The sequence below is a fragment of the Diprion similis genome, chromosome 9 (assembly GCF_021155765.1).
Source record: "Diprion similis isolate iyDipSimi1 chromosome 9, iyDipSimi1.1, whole genome shotgun sequence".
NCBI lineage: Eukaryota > Metazoa > Arthropoda > Insecta > Hymenoptera > Diprionidae > Diprion > Diprion similis.
In genome coordinates, this window is record NC_060113.1 from 2,668,376 (window position 1) to 2,685,168 (window position 16,793).

The window sequence follows — 16,793 nt, forward strand, 5'->3', positions numbered from 1 at the left end:
CCGATGCGATATAATCCCACACTGTACTCAGCTTGTTCATTAATTAATGGATTATCTTCGTGTGCGTGTCGAGTATATAGCACTGATAGCAAATTGTTTTGGAATTCATTCCGATAATTGCAGATGAGACGACGAGCAAGACCGTCAGAATTTTGTTTTATAAAATGTTATTCCAGACACGATTATCAATGAAAGAATCTGTGGATTGTATAATTGAGTTATGAGTAATGCGAGGGGCTTATTATGTACTGTGATTCATCACGCTCGATAATCAATTAATCAACGCTCGTGAAGTTTTTACATTTTCTGGGAAAATGAAAATGACTGAAAAATTGAAATCTAATTGGAAATATTTAGAACAGGGTGAGTTTTTTTTTTTTTTTTTTTTTTAGTTAATCAGGTGAGTAATTCGAACAAATTCGCGAAGGCTAATTTTCAGAAACAAATGAAAAAGAAATTAAATTTATTCATTCAGAACTCTGTTCACCGATGGATCGTGCACAGAAACATGCTATATTCTTATCTATCACGCATGCTTAAATACATATGTATTAGAGTGGCGCAAAAAAACCGATTATTTTTTTTTTGAGTATCGTGTGACGAAATGTTACTTTTTGATGTTTCAAGAGCCCACTCCAAAGGATAGTTCAAAAAATAAATTTTAAGAGGCTGCGCCACATTTTTTAAAACGTCAGAAATCGTCGAAAATCGATTTTTTTTTTTAAATCCTTTTTCTCGCTACGCCATAATTTTGTAGACAAGAAAAAAATAAGTTTCCGAAAGTTTCAGTTCAAAATTTGAATTTTGAAAGGTCGCTCATAATTTTTTTCAATTTTTTGGTGCATTTCTTCAGATCTTTTCGAGCGACCTTTTAATATTCATATTAAAATTTCATCAATTTTTTTTCTTAAATTTAGTAAGAAACAATCGATAACAATACACCACGACATGAATTAAAAATGAAACAAAATACTGAAAATATAATTTTTTTAATTTAATTTTTTGACGATTTTTGATATTTTTCAAAATTTGGAGCCACCTCTTAAAATTTTTTTTTTGAGCTGTCCTTTGGAGTGGGCTCTTGAAACATCAAAAACTAACATTTTGTCACACGAGACTCAAAAAAAAAAAACAGTCTGTTTTTTTGCGCCACCCTAATGTAGATGTATATTTTCAATTCATATCTATCACAGCTTTGCCTTGCAAACTTTATCGCGAATAATAAAGTTCCAAAAACTGACCCCACCTTTACATTCACAAAGTTGTTTGGAACCGTTCTCTCAAAAAATTTTTGGATTCCTTCGGTCCAAGAGATGTTGTGGCGGAGCCGAAGGCACGACTGTCCTGGCATAAAAACCGGTGTTTTTGTGCGTTGGAAATCGGGGGTAGTTTTCCAGGGAAGCGGGTTGCGCGATCCGGTGGTTAAATCTTTTCTCCGGATTTGGACTCCCGGTAAGAATATTCTTTGGCGTTGGTTTGACTCTGGGGAGGGTTCTCCCTACGGCCAAGGGGTTGTTTATCACCTCCAATCTTTCACCCTCGGCTGGTTCTTCGGACGGCAAAACCCTTCGACGACGATCGCCGATTGCTCGTGCTAAGAAAAACGTCAAAGCGATTGTGGTCACCTGAAATAAGTATCACGTGATTCGTGAAATTATTGTTTTAAGAATGTTACACTTTTTTACCTCAAAGGGGCGATAAAAAACGTAATTTTCTATACATATAAAAAACTGTGACCTATTTTAATTTTTGATTTTGATACTAAATTATAGGGATCGTGAATAAATCCGAAACGAAAAATGACTATATTGTGATATTTTTTATATTTGAGAATAAAATTACTGCCCCGAAGGTTCAAATTTTATTTAACGAGTGATGATGAACTTTTTCTTTTTGTTTTTCTTGCATGAATTTGACGAATAAATGCTAATTAATTGATCGAGCTTTTGTCGATCGTACAATAATCGAATGAATCAAATGTTCAGCAACCGAATTGTAAAAAAATTTAACGAGTCAATTATTTATTTATTTATTTTTTTGTCAAGTAACTAATTATATGTACATAAATCGAAAACTTGGAATTGAAAAACCCCTTGAAAATTGAAAAACTGTCAAAATCTTGATGTTTCGAAATTTTCAAATTTAACGATTCGCGCAAATTTCGAAATCGAGGAAAAAAATCGTGTTCAGAAAATAATTATTTTGGCAGCTTTTGTCATGACTAAATGACATTTGATCACAACTGATGAACTTCGAACTTTTACTTTGATCTATACATCGTCGTCCCACTCACCTCGATCAAAGCAAGTATTCCAAGAACCAGCATAAAGAAGTAAATCATATATGTAACCAGATTTTCCAGAGTTTCATAGCAGCCGTCTAAATCCAGGGCTGCGACATCGGCGAACCCACAAACTGTATCAGAATCGCAGCAGGAACCAGGAATGTATCCCAAAGTGTAATTCCATTCCGTGAAATCGTTCAATCCGCAGCAATTTAACTGCAACAAGAATATCAAAGTGACTTCAGAATATCAAGTCCTCGGTAGTATAGTGGTAAGTATCCCCGCCTGTCACGCGGGAGACCGGGGTTCGATTCCCCGCCGGGGAGGATTTTTTTTTTCTACTTTGTCGGTTTTTTTAAATCAAAATCACGCCCGTCAACGAAATCGATCAATGTATCGATCAATTCGGCATCGTAGCGCAAATAACGCAATTATTTTAAAGCATAGATCGTTTAGAGCGTGAAGTTATGCCGCGATTATCACGGATCACGATGACAATATAAGCTCTATATGGAACATTCCATGTCAACTTGACCAACGATTTTCCTCAATGTTCTCGCGTCAAAGGATTCAGAATTGAACAAAAAATTTTAGTAAATTTGTGGGGATAAGAAAGTTTATTGGGTTTGAATGATCGAAAAAAAAAATCAAATGTTGGTGGAAAAAACTGATAAAAAATTCGGAACGACTTTTTTATAACCGGAGGATTCGTATGAAAAAATTATGAAGCAAATTGAAAAAATAGTAAGGGAAAATCATTGGTCAAGTTGACATGTAATGTCTCGTATGACGTAAGTAAAAATATAGTAACACGTTGATTCAATTTCTATTTCCACGACTGCGAGCGATACAGACGTTAATTGCTCGTATTAGTGAGATTTGCTAAGATCCTTTACGATCTATACAATTTTACAATTGTAAAAAGATATTCGCGATATGTTATCTCTATGTTCGATATATGTATACACATATGTACGCATGTACGACATTAAAAGTTGAAAAGAAAAAAGAACAGAGACCAAAAGAATAAAAAAAAAAAAGAAGCCAAATCAGATTTCGGATAAACTTACGTTCGCTTGAAGGTAGTCAACGTCAGAGCTGTAAGCGGTGTAATTCGTCATGTGGTTTTCGAGGATGTCTTCAATGGATTTTTGTGCCGAGCTTAGAGTAGCGAAAGCTATGGCCAACATGGTCAACATTATCATGAACAAGCCGAAGAGCAGAACGCCGAACTGAAAAAACGTAGAAAAAAGCTCGACATGTGCTTCGTTGGTAAAATGTTCGCTGGGCTCAAATGTGACGGCGAAAATATTTCCGATAACTTTACAATCGATATATTGATTATATTAACGTTGCTGGAGAAACATGATATGGATATATATATTATATATATATATATGGACATAATAAAGACTTATTTTTTTTTTAATTAGTGCATCGTGAAAAAAAAATTTTAAATTCTCTAAAAGTTTGAGCTATTAATATTAATATTAAGAGCTCGAACTTTTAGAGTATTTTTTTTTTTATTTATTTTTTATCGTTATCTTGAACGATATTTTCATGGTAACAATGTGGAAAAAAAAGTCATTTTTTTTTTTTTTTTGGCCTATCCTCATAGATCCGCAGTGGAGCGATTTTCGACGTGAGTAAATTTACAGGAAAAATTTTCGTCCAAGCACTTGTATAATGTTAAGGTCTAAAAAAATCTGTGTCGATTAAAGACCACGTGACTTTAGCGAGTTCTTTCGGTATCTACTCGTGTCATATAGATAAGGAAAATCTTTTTCAAGTGCAGATCGCTGCATAAGTGTGAAAAATCGGAAGTAGAAGAGAAAAGTGTGCAAAGCCGAGCTCGAGGAGATGGATAAAAGAAAAAGAAAACGTTTCAAATTTCAAAACATTTCAAAGCATCTTCGTTGCTATATTCTTCCTTACCGTGACAATCCCTTGGTAGATAGTTTGCGCGGATGAAATAAGACCGAGGCATCCGATACCGATTAATAGTACGGAACCTAGAAACAGGACCAAAATCGGTGTCTCCAGATAGTAGTGAAGGTAGACCAGATATCCGGATAATTCGTACCTCACGCCGAGGGTTAGCAGCAAAATTCCGACCCCATAGATCTGCGGTGGTAAAAAGTGTGCATATGCAGTTTGTAATAGTAATTTTGTGTTGTTTTATTGTGTTTACGTTTTTTTTTATCTACTATAGCATCGATCGTCATTATCACGTGAAATTTAAAATCACGCAACGATCCAAGGATTACAAAAATAGATCAAGGATTACACGCGTGATTTTATTTATCTTTTTTTTCAAATTCAATTAACACAACGTCACACCTAAATCAGAGATAATCGCAAGTGACAGAGAGGAAAGAAAAATGTCGTTTATCATATAATAAGTGACTGCAAAGTACAAAAATCTTTTTCAAATTAGAAACTCCTTTCTGGAAATTGAAGGATATTTTTTTCACTCACCATCAGAATAATGCTGAAGAAAATATTCACGTATCGAATTGATTGGAGACGAAGTTTGCTTCGAGTTTTGTGGGGGTTCTCGGTTTTCGCAACGGCGGAATCCGTCATTGCAAACCACCGTTACCTTAACGGTTTTCAGGGTGTTATCACTGTCTGGAAATCGGTTTTTGCCGCGTTTTTTTACCCTCCGAAAATATTTCCGATGGATGTTGACCGCTCTTGACGACTCGCTCTTCACTTACTGGATGTCACTAAACTCGGCAGCCTCGCAGCCATTCAACTCCCACTATCGCCAATATCTCGGTATCACCATCTGATATCAGCATTATTATTGTGTCGTTTCAATCTTTGTGAGACGAAAATTTGCTGACAAGTCATTTTTTACCGTTCGCAGATTTTCATCGATTTTCTCTTTCGATTTGGTTTGACCATTTTTAATTTACGTTCTACAGAAACCCTCAATCAGTATAAATATACGCTCGTTTTATTGAAAAAGTAACATATTTCATATTTTCTGCATTTTTTAATCCAGTAAATCACCTGCACAGACTTTTGATTGTATTCTTTCTTCTTTGTTGTTTGAGAAAATATTCTATAACTAAATTTAAATGAATAAACAATTGATTGTGATTAGATTCTTGTTGACGAGTGAGGTGGACTTCCGTTCCCGGTATTGTTCAATTTCTTATCGAGATTCGAATAGCTGACAATGATTAAGACCTTCCAGTGCAACGAACAATTCTGACGTTGAATGATTAATCGCTGAACGTTTGTATCTGATTTAATTATCTGTAAATATTCGTATGTCGTATAAACAAACAGACGTTCGTTTGAAATTCCCGCCTCCGTTATGCGCAGGAGTTTTTACTTCTTTTTCGATTTTATACTGATTTTTTTATCCGAAAAGTTTACTTTCTGGTTCTCTGAATAATATTTTGATAAATTATTATTGTTACAGTTTTGAAATTTGAACTTATTTTCTGGGTAGAATTGATTTAAAAAATTTCACTATGTGATCAGTCTGAATTTTATCCGATACCAAATACATCTAGCAAAAATAAAAAAATCGTCAAATATTAATTCAGATCATTCAACTTAGCTACCTGCAAATTATTTTTCATGTTTCATTTATAATTTGAAAGAGAATCTATGCCTTGTAACGTGTCGCCATCTATAAATTGATGCCTAAGCGTTAATTATAATATTGTCGACGTGAAACTCGTTGAGTAACTTAAGGCAACGAAGCAGAAGAGGGTAAAAAAGAAACCTTGTTGTCCGATCAAAATCGGTAGATACTTTACCGACCGAGATAAGAATGGAAGACAATTTTTGTTCGATCCAAAAGAGGATTTATTGCCGTTGAAAAACGAGAGAGTTCTCAGGATTTTAGTTTTTTAAGTAATGGCATGAAGTCGAAAAAATTTGCAGAAATTTTTTTCTAACCAACAACTTTCAATCGGGTTCCGTGGTGTAGCGGTTATCACGTCTGCTTTACACGCAGAAGGTCGCCAGTTCGATCCCGGCCGGAACCACATATAATTTTTACTTCGAAAATTGTGAATTTTTAAATTAAAAACAACAAGTTGACTCGATTACACTAACATAATTCGAATACGGTAAATCCTAACCTACAAATGGGTTGAAAACTTTCGTTGAGTCCAAGTTATTAAAAAGAGAGAATGATTTCATTTTGGAGCAATAATTTATTGCGACGTTTTGATAGGCAGCTGCCTATCATCTTCAGGCTACTAAACTATCAAAACAGAGAAAGAAAACAATATTTTATTGTTTTTTGTTTCTTTAAACAAGAAAGAATTATAAATATTTGTTTAAGTTTAAACAAGAACACGAATGTTAGATGTGATGTGTTTGACAAGTTAGGTTATGTTTGAAGAATAGATTATCAATCCATCGATCGAGAATTAAAAATCGTGACTTATTGTCAGACAGTTGCTCACTAACCACACACAGCCTTATGGAAGATCACACTTTTGATTTTGAAAACACATCGATACTCACAAGAGAAAACAATTAGTATAAGCGCTGCATTAAAGAAATGATTCTTATTACTAAAAACAATAATGTTACTATTAACAAAAGAAATGACATACAAAACCTGAGTCACTTATACAATGACATAATTCACAATTCGTAATTTCCCGCTTAAAAGTCTCAGCAGCCATCTTAGTGATTCGTATGCAAATATATCGATCTCGAATATCGAATATCAAATTCAAATGTTTAAAATGGTCGCTTCCTCCCGGATCGTTGTGCGAACAACATCATGCCAGTAGAATAGTCACTAAATTGTAAGTAATCCTAACACATCGCATTGTATAGAGACATTTGATTGTTAAAAAACACATCATTCTGTAAACCTGACCAAAACTTAACGTTTGCTGATAATATTTTATATCTGTTCTATAAAGAATCCGTGATACGGTTTCAAATATAACCCGACTTGTCAAACGCATTCTGCATTGTCAAAATTCACTTTCAACCGTTCGGCGTAAACAAAAATTTGTAGAAAAAAAATCCTCACGATTCTACGTATCATCGTTGTACATAAAAAATCAAAATCATCATTCGACGTCTCGGCTTTTTATACTATATATTCAGGGCGAAATAACTTGTTCCATAAAAAAGATCGACGGGAATGGCGGAAAATTGTTATTCGCGTCAGGTTCCAGGATCGATGTACCTGTGTTTTGTTGTTCGTCCTGTAGTGCCAGGAGTTGCAGGTCCCATTTTTCTGTGATGTCTCATTTCTTTTTCTTCTTCCTTCCTTCCTTCCTTCCTTCCCCGTCTCTTTTCATTCTTTGCATTCTTTTTCTCCTCTTCTCGCTTCTTTCATGCAGTCTTTCATTCACTCTCTTCTCACCGCGGTTTTTGACCACCTGGTTCCTCAGCTGCGGTCCACCTTATATATAATGCAGTTTTACCGCGCGACGAAACGACAATGCGGAATAATAAAATCCTTATTCTCTTTCCATTTTTTCCACAGCATATGCAGTGCGCGGTTCTTAAATGTGCCGGATGGATGAATTGAAAGCCTACAAAAAACAGAATCACTGGAATATCGACTCCGTTGCAGGTGAGTAAAATCTCCTCTGCATTGCGGTCATACTGGCCATCTTTATTTTTGATTTCTCTCTTTATTTCGTTTCGTTTTTGGTGCACTTCAATGAGGATACGACACCCGAAACCTGAAAAAAACCTGATATCCAATTCAAATTAGGATTTGATACGGAAAAAATTGTATTGAAGGTAAATTGTAATTGAGGGGGGGGGGGGCACCGGCAATCTAGTTTTGGTAGCCGCCATTTTGAATTTAAGGTCTCAGTAGAAAAATATTGATCCTAAGGACAAATTAACAAGAACCAAAATTGTAGGAAATTTAATTCCACCAAAAAACTTTGTTGATTAATATTTTTCGTGTGAAATTGAAAATAAACGAGATAATAGACAATTTTGGTCCTCGTCAATATTTCCCTAGAATCGAAGATGGCGGTTGAAGAAATGGGCTGCGAATCCTAAAAATGTTCCCCCCCCCCCCCCCCCCTCTCCCCACCCCCGTACTCAACGATTTTTTAAGGAAAATTCCTAGTTACAATTTTTTCCCTTTGAGCCCCTTTTTTGGTCTAATTCGATCGCGGTATGAAACAAAGCTTACGGATTTCCGCGACGAATCGGTGTAGAAAAAAAAGAAGTTTGAAGAGCGGTGATTAATCTTCGTCACGTCAGTCTCGATAATTTTACTCATAACTCATGACCGAGTGACGTTGAAATTGTAAAATTTCAGGAGATTTGAAAATCTCGAATTAAATTGAAAGAGAAGCAGAGGTAAAGTATTGGTTCGGTGTAATTTATTTCTCGAAGCTTTTTAACTCGGAAGCGCGAGTCGCTATTCGCGACTGCTGCAGGAATTTTGTTATTACATAATGTAACACACATACGTGTAAGTAACTCTGTTTGTATATTTCCTATTTCAGGTACAATTTCGAACGAAGGAACCCGCGATGGCGGAACTGCGGAGAAAAGATGGGTCAAGTATGATAAGAAGAAGCCTCGAGAGCATCTCGTCTTCGTCGAGTATCCACTCTCAAAAACTCGACGATTTCCAAGCCGCATCTCTCGAGTTTCGAGACGGAAGTGAGAAGTCCGTAAGGCATCCTTCTTTTATACTTTGGATCCTTGTACGATTCAACCGCCCAACCAGCCGCCGTGCAACTCGACAAACGAAACGCTAATAAAATAGAATAACGAGAGAAAATATAAAGTGGGGTAATAAAAAAGAAGCCGGGAATTGAGGCTGCTATTCACGTTGATCTTCATTCGCGTGCGATAAATTCAATTTTAACAATCATTGATTTCGTGTGATGATCGAGCTAATTGTGAAAAAAAAAATCGTTTTTTATACTTACCGAAAAATTATAGTGAAATGAGCATCGTTGTGATAACGGATTTGTACAAACATTGTTCAAATGATGAGAAAATATTTTGGTACAAGTAAACTATTTGGAGTAAATATTTGTACAGTTGTCAATGCAACGTTTTTTTTTTTTCGATGTTAGAATATTGAATTTATTTGTTTAATTAACTGTATTTTTTTAATTGAATAAGACCTTCGTATCGTTTTATTGTTTCGTCGATATTAAATTCGTCCAATAGTTACAAGAAAATTTGTTACGAGGCGTGTTGTAAAAAAGAATGGAAAAATAGCTAGATCAGAAGAGGAACAGAAAATAGAAGGAATCACTTTCATAAAAATTTCAAGGAGTATAAAAAAGTCGAAATGTAGAATTAAGGTCATTCTGACTGTTCGAGTCTCTGAATTTCAATGCAGCATAAAACAAAATCTTTGCATTTTTGCAAATTCAGTAAAATAACTCTTTCATTTTCCAATCTATCTACGTTTCTATTCTCTGCACTTTTTTCATTCCTATACAGTAAAAAAAAAAAAAAATAATAATTAACGCATAGTTAAGCAGTGCATAAAGCAACCGCAACTGTGATAAAAAAAACTTCGACAAAGGCTTCGAATCATATCAAAGTTTGTTGCACGAAATCATCTAAAAATGAGTAAAATTACAAAATCATAAAAGCGAGTGAAAAAAGAACACAAATATCTCAAAACCAGAATCGTTGGCACGAATATCGACTGCAGCAAAGAAAAAGAATCACCCGTTCAAGACGTGCGTCGTCATCATCGTCACCGACGAGATACTTCATATCGCAGTTATCTACTCGTGGCGAGTCGTGGTAGATCGATGGGGCTGCGTATGGATCGAGATCAGGAGGGTTAGAAATTTCTCATGAATACCGAAAGAGAAAGAGAGAGAGAGAAAGAAATAACCGGTCGATACCTCCCGCGTAGAACGATCAATTTCATCGTGGTTGTATGGGCACCGTTCCCTCATCGTCGGATCGAAGGGCCCCCATAGTTATGGCTGCCGAAGAACAATAACGCTGGTCCCTCGAGTGTTTATCGATACCTAATCTCCCACCTTGTATACGATGTTTATTTTTCGGTCCTGCGTTTGTTTGGATCCGCAAAAACTGCAGGGCGATGGTAAGGGTGGGAGGTTTGACCCGAAATCGGCCTGTTGAGCGTATAAACCGATGTTAGTTATGGGTCATATCGAGCCATGATTACCCTGACCGGTAATAAATTTGGAGAAATTTCGTGGCGAACGAGCTCCTTATTACTGCCAAGTTCGTTACTGTATGTTATTATTTTCCCCCCAGTCCGCATGGCTGGTTCGTTTATAACCGGTTTGCAAATCGGCGATACATTAATCGCAATTAAAGACAGTCTTGGCGAACTTCGCGAACCGGGAAGTGCATGGGATTTAAAAACGGCGTTTATACTTATGGTTTTATTGAAATTTATTCACGATGTGTATTTTTCGACGCGTTACTTTGCGAATTGACCGAATCTTTAAACGTATGGTGACAGGTGCTGCAGAAAAAAATCTTTCGACAAGTGCGGTGAACCAAATGCGAAGAGATCTTGGAGAGTGTGGAAATAACTTTTTTCATCCTGTTAAGGGAAGTATACTTCATCGATAAAATCACTCTGGCAAGTATATTATTCATAATTACGATAATATAAATAAATAATAATAAATTAATGATGAAATGTTGACATTTCGAGTATTGCGAAAGGATATTTTATTTACAATAACAATTAAGGGTGAGCGTGAGTTTCGTAGAATGAAACATGGGTCAAATTTTTACTCAAATTTACAAATCTAACGTTCAAATCAAGCGTAACAATTAATTCGTTATACGGAAGATACGTAGTTATTTTTTGTAAAGTGAATTAAATTTCGCAACCACTTTACGATTGCATCTAAAAATTTATCTCCGAAAAGCAGTTTTTAATGTCTAAAAATTTTTTATCATTTATCATAAAAAAAATTCGGATGGGTGGTAATAAAAATGATAAAAAATCGAAAAATGCAATTCCAGGTATGAAATTTCGTTGCAAAAACGTCGGATTGTCAGAACCTCGCCAAAGATTTTTCGAAAAAATCATGCAACCCCCCGAAAACATCCCTCGAGCTTTTAATTTGGTCATCGGTCTGCAGGGGTGTCAAAAAAATCGATCAGCCCTTCCGCGCAGCGTCGCGTCGTCGTGCCGAATGCGACGCGACGAGGATCAGATCCGACGTCAGGCGTCGTCGTCGGCTGGGAGTCGATGCTGGCATTTGCTTCGTGCAGGGAGGGGGTAGAGTCTCGGAATCGGGAGGAGAGACTAGCGCGTGGTTCTGCCTTCTCTGTTTAGTTTAAGCTCGACGAGCAGCTGGTGCGGAGCGTCGCGATCGGCGATCGACGATTTCCGGTTTCAAAAGATCGTTTCGGGGCGCAGCGTGGATCGGCGAATGAAAAAAAAAAAAAAATATATATTAACAATAAATTAGAAATAATAACAAAGTTTAAATCGGGTAAAACAACAAAAATCAAACGAATTCGATTCGTTTCGATATATCGATCGGCAACAACGATGTCGGACGACTCGTTCGATCTTTTCTAACCCCCGGGGGTGAGATTTGTATAAAAAAAATTTGAATAATAATAATAATAATAAAAATTTACGAATTAAGAATAAGACAAAAATCAATAATAATTGTTTCTTTCGTGAGTGTGGGAATTGATCATGATCGTCGTAGGATCATCGGTGCAGCAGCAGAATCAGCAGCGGCGGCTGCGGCCGCAAGAGCAACACCAAAATGTAGAAAAGTGTGGAATTGCAAGGTGTTTTGGACCCAGCGAGGAGCAAGGCTGAGGCTGAGAGACTGCGGACTGCTCGCATTAGTCCTGTTCCGTGTAATCGCAAGGAGTTTCGCATCGTCGCAGCAGGTGCCGCAGAATCGTCTCGTCGACGTTATTCATCCCCCTTATCCTCCTCCTCATCGTCCCGATGCTGGGGGTCCTGAAACGCCGCTGGAAGCCCTCGAAGAGGTGAGCGATTTCGATTATTTTTTTTTTCCGTAGAAATGTGTAGCTTTAAGCATATTTTGTTCCATCCTGCAGGATAGATTTGAAAATTTTCAGTCAACGATGTGACGGTATAACGCGAATTGGGAAACAAATTCCACTAGTATAATCTTAAAGTCGTTAATGAAACGAGTCGAAAAACACCGAGACTTCGAACCGTTTCGACCGTCGTTGAAGCCGTAAAATATCTTACCTCAAAAATCAATAATTGATGATAGTTTTTATCCCGTGACATTTGAATTTGTGTTCAGATTCATTTCTATATCCGTGTTCATATAATCATTTTTTTTTTTTTTTTTTTTTTTATTTTATTTCTTTTTTTTTTTTAAACTTGATTTAACCAAGGAGGAAATATGAAACGAACAATAAGCCTGTAAATCGAAACAACAATGAAAGGATAAGAATTAAAATAAAATTAGACACTCGGTGTGTCGTATATATTAGATAATATTGTAGAGACGGTATTAATATACGCCGCCTAAAGTTGATTTGCGCGTACATGTAGAATGTATGTGTGCGTGTGTGTGTGTGTGTGTAGCTATACCTGTATTTTCGTACGAGTACGCCCGGCGTCTTATCTCAACGCTTATCGCCTGCTGCGTACTACGACACGACGGAAAGAGTGTCGAATGAAATAAAAATGAAGAAAATAATACACGACGTAGGCGCAGCAGCGAGTCTCGAAGTGTATTCATATTATATATATATATATATATATATAAAAATATATATGCGCCTATAAGAGAGCCGGGTTCGATTTAGATTCAGATCATAATCGCACGAGTATCTTTTTGCGACTCCGACAACTTGACGTTACACTTTGCGATTTTTGAAAGGCTTAAAGTTGGTCCCGATTTCGAGACGAGAGATTCGTATCAAGATTATGATTGTTGTTTATCGAATACAAGAATTATCGTTTCTTTAATTGAGATATTTTCACGTTATTTTTAAACACTTGAATATATTCTGCACGTTATCGAAGGCTTGAAAAAAAAATTATTCAACAATCATTCATTGTCAGCTTGGAAAATGAAACGCGAATTACGCAAGATCCGTAATTTTATAAACTTTAGTCGGCTTCCTTCAGCCTTTACGCTTGCGTTGCATAAATTTAAAGACACGCGAATTTCCATCCCTTTAAACCTTTCGATCAGCTGCGTGGATACGTTTTAATCCGATATACTTAATCCGGACGCGTGAACTCGTGAATGAAAAATTAGTTCATTCCGCAATCGTTACGTTTTATTTTACACTTTCATTTTTATTAAAAAAAAAAAAAAAAAAAAAAAATCTATGTATAATAATAATTCTTTCTCATTTTGAAATTTGTAATTTAAATTTCGCTGTCTATTGAATTTGAAATCCAATCAATGATTACGCTCAGCTGTTTCGTCCGATCTTTTTTTTTTTTTTTTTTTCAACAGTTATAGCCTTTAGATCGATTCACGGTTATACACACGTTTCTTTTTATACTATTAACACTTTTACCAGCGGTTAGCCTGTGAATATAAAGTACTTGAAGAATTCTAACAACAGCATATAAAACAGGTATTTAAAATTTTTTCACCCTGAGCGACGACGGGACGAGACGCGACAGGTATATATATATATACATATATATATATATATATATATTGTATTTATTTTCATTTTCATTTTCATTTTTTTTTTTTCTTTTTTTTCTTAGACACAGGTATGCCTGCAGTGTATTTACATTCTGTAACCTCTCGTGTTACAAGCACGTATAACGTAATGTGCGTGTAGAACGCAGTTTTGCCCTCTCTTCGTATGTATAATATTACTTAAATTGTTTTCATGACGAGTGTTACGTACAGAGTCTCGTTGATATTTGCATAATTGCCATCGTTTTCGCTCAAACATACACGTACATAGGTATAGTGTAGTATCTTCACTGTCGCAATACTCGTTAGATACGCTTGTAGTAATTTGCACTGAATGCTGCTCTGAATTGTACAATTAAAAATTTGTACAACAATTAAAAAGGAACAAATTAGCTATAATTTCGATTGGACAAAATTTTTTAAAATGCTGTCAATTGTTATTGCTCCGATTATTAATTACTACTGTGTCATTCATCTCGTAACACAATGTAATTGTGATAATTATTCGGGACAGAATCTTCCTTTTTACAGTTTATTTATTTATTTATTTATATCCTTTGAAATTTATCGTTTTCTCTCTACTTTTATCCAATATAGGTAGTGTAGGATACAATAGATCCAGTCTAGGTATCTCCTATTTGGCTACCGCGACTGCTGCCGCAGCTACTTCTTGCCGCAGGTTGTACTTTATGAATGGTTCGACTTCACCGGTAGAGGAGAGGGCGTCAGAAGCTTCTATGAATGAATCGAGAGCTCGAATGAATCAACAATGAGTTGGCTAATCGGTTAGGCTGCACGTTAAGGCCGTGTGGCAATGCTCACACACACACACACACACACACAAACATTATTTCAGGATCGAACTCTGCTGTCAAACGTTGCGACTCATTTAATTCTCAGGTGTTTTTCTGCTTGCGGATGTTTGTATTATGTTATGTATACATATATATACACTTGTGTGTATGATAAACACAAAGAGGAAGGAGAAACGATGAAAACATCGTCGAGAGCCAGCGGATATATAATATAGCTAGTCGGTCAAACTATGCTTGTATATTATACTATAGTATAGTATACGTGAGTGTGTGTGTGTGTGTGTGTAGGTGTTTTGTACAACTACCTACAGGAAATTGCGAAGCAGAGATACTTGGTCTAAATTTGTCCCCATAACCGCAGCCTCTTAACGATCTATTTTATCACCTCCTACGCGACCTGAAATGTTGCAAACGAGAAAGAGAGAGAGAGAGAAAGAGAAAGAAACAGAAAGATATTAGGACGTAATACGTGCCTTGTCGCTACGAATCTCGTTGCTATTTGGATGATATAATATGAGCTTTTTGACTAGCCGGTGTAACATTTGGCGACTAGATTATGAAATCTTATCTCTACTCGCTTTGGTAATCTATAGAACGCTGAAAAGAAAAGTTGGCACGAATTTAACGAATTTAATTGAGTGAATCGATAAAAGATGTACGTATACAGAAAATAAAACGAAAAGTTGAATCGTGCGATTTTGAATAATGACAATTTTTCTATTTCAATGTTTATTTAATGTATTTAATATATAAGACTCGAAACCGGTTGAAAGGAAACGGTACACGTACAAAAAAAAAAAATAGATCACGACTAGGGTATCGATCCAAGTCGTGAATCAGCCGGAACCGATACGATCTGCCAAATTCAGGAGCTAAACTCCGGAGAAGAGTTGCTGCTCGTCACCTTCTAGACGGTCGTTCTAATTTCCTTGGCGTGGGAATCCTTGAGGAGTTGTTCGGAAATTGATCTGATCTTTTGACCAGAGTCTCGTGAGAATAAGATGTAAAGGAATTAAGTCAATTATTGAGAAGTTTGTGCCACGAATATCGGCGAATCACGTTTCGTCGAAGCAGCAATCCGTCGACGATTTCTCTCGCTGACGATCGTCACAGAGACAGCGTGCAAATCGTAGTCAATATCGTTGATGGACTCGAGTCTAGACGCTTCCGCTGTTCCACTTCCGGTCAAGCGATGAGAGTCCTTGCTCTGGTGTGTCCACGTCGAAAACTTGACGTCGATAATTATTCGTCAATGATTAATGTTTTGACGAACTTTTTCCGTCAATAAACTTACTTTCACTCACTTGATCCTGTTCATTTGTCTGTAAAATCTGATTCTAAACTGGATTACTGAAGCGGATGTTGATTTTACTTCGTTCACTCTTTCTTGGCTTATATTTTGGGCCATTTCGAAACGAGATTCGAAAAAATCGAAGTCCAATCTGAGAGCCTGACAATTACAACGAAGACGAAAAGTTGGAAACGGTTTGTGAGGATTCGAAGTTTCAGCTATTCATCTATTCACCTATTCACCTTCACCTACACGATTGCCGTAGCGAGTGGATACAATCGACGTGGCTTATCCAACAAAATTACCTTTCCATTCTTCGGAGTAGGTTCAGATACCTACCCGCATGCGGTGTGCATAAAGCCGATCGGAAACTAAATTATAGCCACGCTGCAGGTGCAGCAGCCTTCCCGATTGTTAACCGCAGCGATTATATAATTCCAATACGCTTATTCAATCAATTTTATCCGTAATAAGATGACACATTAATGGTGGTGGAAAATGGAAGGAAAAATTCAAAAACCGAAACATCCAATCAAGCGAATCGATCTTCATTTCGATCATTTTTATCACGTATAGGTACTGTGTATAATATAGAAATAACAGTCAAATGTGTTCTAATGTTCATTGGAAACAAGGTAGTGAAAATTCGTAGAAGTCCGATAATAAATCAAGATCCTGTGAAACACCTTGAACCTTAGATAAGACTGAACTGCATTTTTCTATTTCCAAAAAGTTTGGCTGCTAGTTTCGACCAGTCACTGCTGCCAACATACCTGCGAATTTCTAATTGCTATCTATAT

At 36.4% G+C, this 16,793-nt stretch overlaps 2 protein-coding genes and 2 non-coding genes across 9 annotated transcripts in view; 3 read left to right on the plus strand and 1 right to left on the minus strand.

Annotated features, from left to right (window-relative positions):
* Positions 1-1,278: 1,278 nt before the first annotated feature.
* LOC124410194 (tetraspanin-9-like) lies at positions 1,279-4,985 on the minus strand. The gene is made up of 5 exons (XM_046888377.1): positions 4,763-4,985; positions 4,220-4,408; positions 3,355-3,516; positions 2,294-2,500; positions 1,279-1,625 (listed from the first exon to the last, which is right to left on the minus strand). The coding sequence occupies exons 1-5, from the start codon at positions 4,868-4,870 to the stop codon at positions 1,281-1,283; spliced, it is 1,011 nt and encodes a 336-aa protein (XP_046744333.1). The 5' UTR covers positions 4,871-4,985; the 3' UTR covers positions 1,279-1,280.
* Trnad-guc lies at positions 2,539-2,610 on the plus strand. The gene has a single exon. It is a non-coding gene; the product is annotated as a tRNA-Asp (tRNA).
* Positions 4,986-6,221: 1,236 nt separating the features above from the next.
* On the plus strand, positions 6,222-6,294 carry Trnav-uac. The gene has a single exon. It is a non-coding gene; the product is annotated as a tRNA-Val (tRNA).
* A 5,635-nt stretch (positions 6,295-11,929) lies between these two features.
* The window catches only part of LOC124410329, a 161,195-nt gene continuing 156,331 nt past the window's right edge, over positions 11,930-16,793 (plus strand). For all 6 annotated transcript variants that reach the window (XM_046888598.1, XM_046888599.1, XM_046888601.1 and 3 more), the window contains exon 1: positions 11,930-12,229. In XM_046888598.1, the coding sequence (XP_046744554.1) occupies positions 12,189-12,229 (41 nt within the window). In that variant the 5' untranslated portion in view covers positions 11,930-12,188. The remainder of the gene's footprint in view (positions 12,230-16,793) is intronic.

Bases quoted from the DNA above. Each gene is read 5' to 3' on its own strand.
- LOC124410194 (XM_046888377.1), bottom strand. From the start codon at position 4,870: ATGACGGATTCCGCCGTTGCGAAAACCGAGAACCCCCACAAAACTCGA. The intron at 4,409-4,762 runs GTGAGTGAAAAA...TTACCACCGCAG, and splicing joins TCTTCAGCATTATTCTGATG to ATCTATGGGGTCGGAATTTT. The intron at 2,501-3,354 runs GTAAGTTTATCC...TTCTTGTTGCAG, and splicing joins TTGACTACCTTCAAGCGAAC to TTAAATTGCTGCGGATTGAA.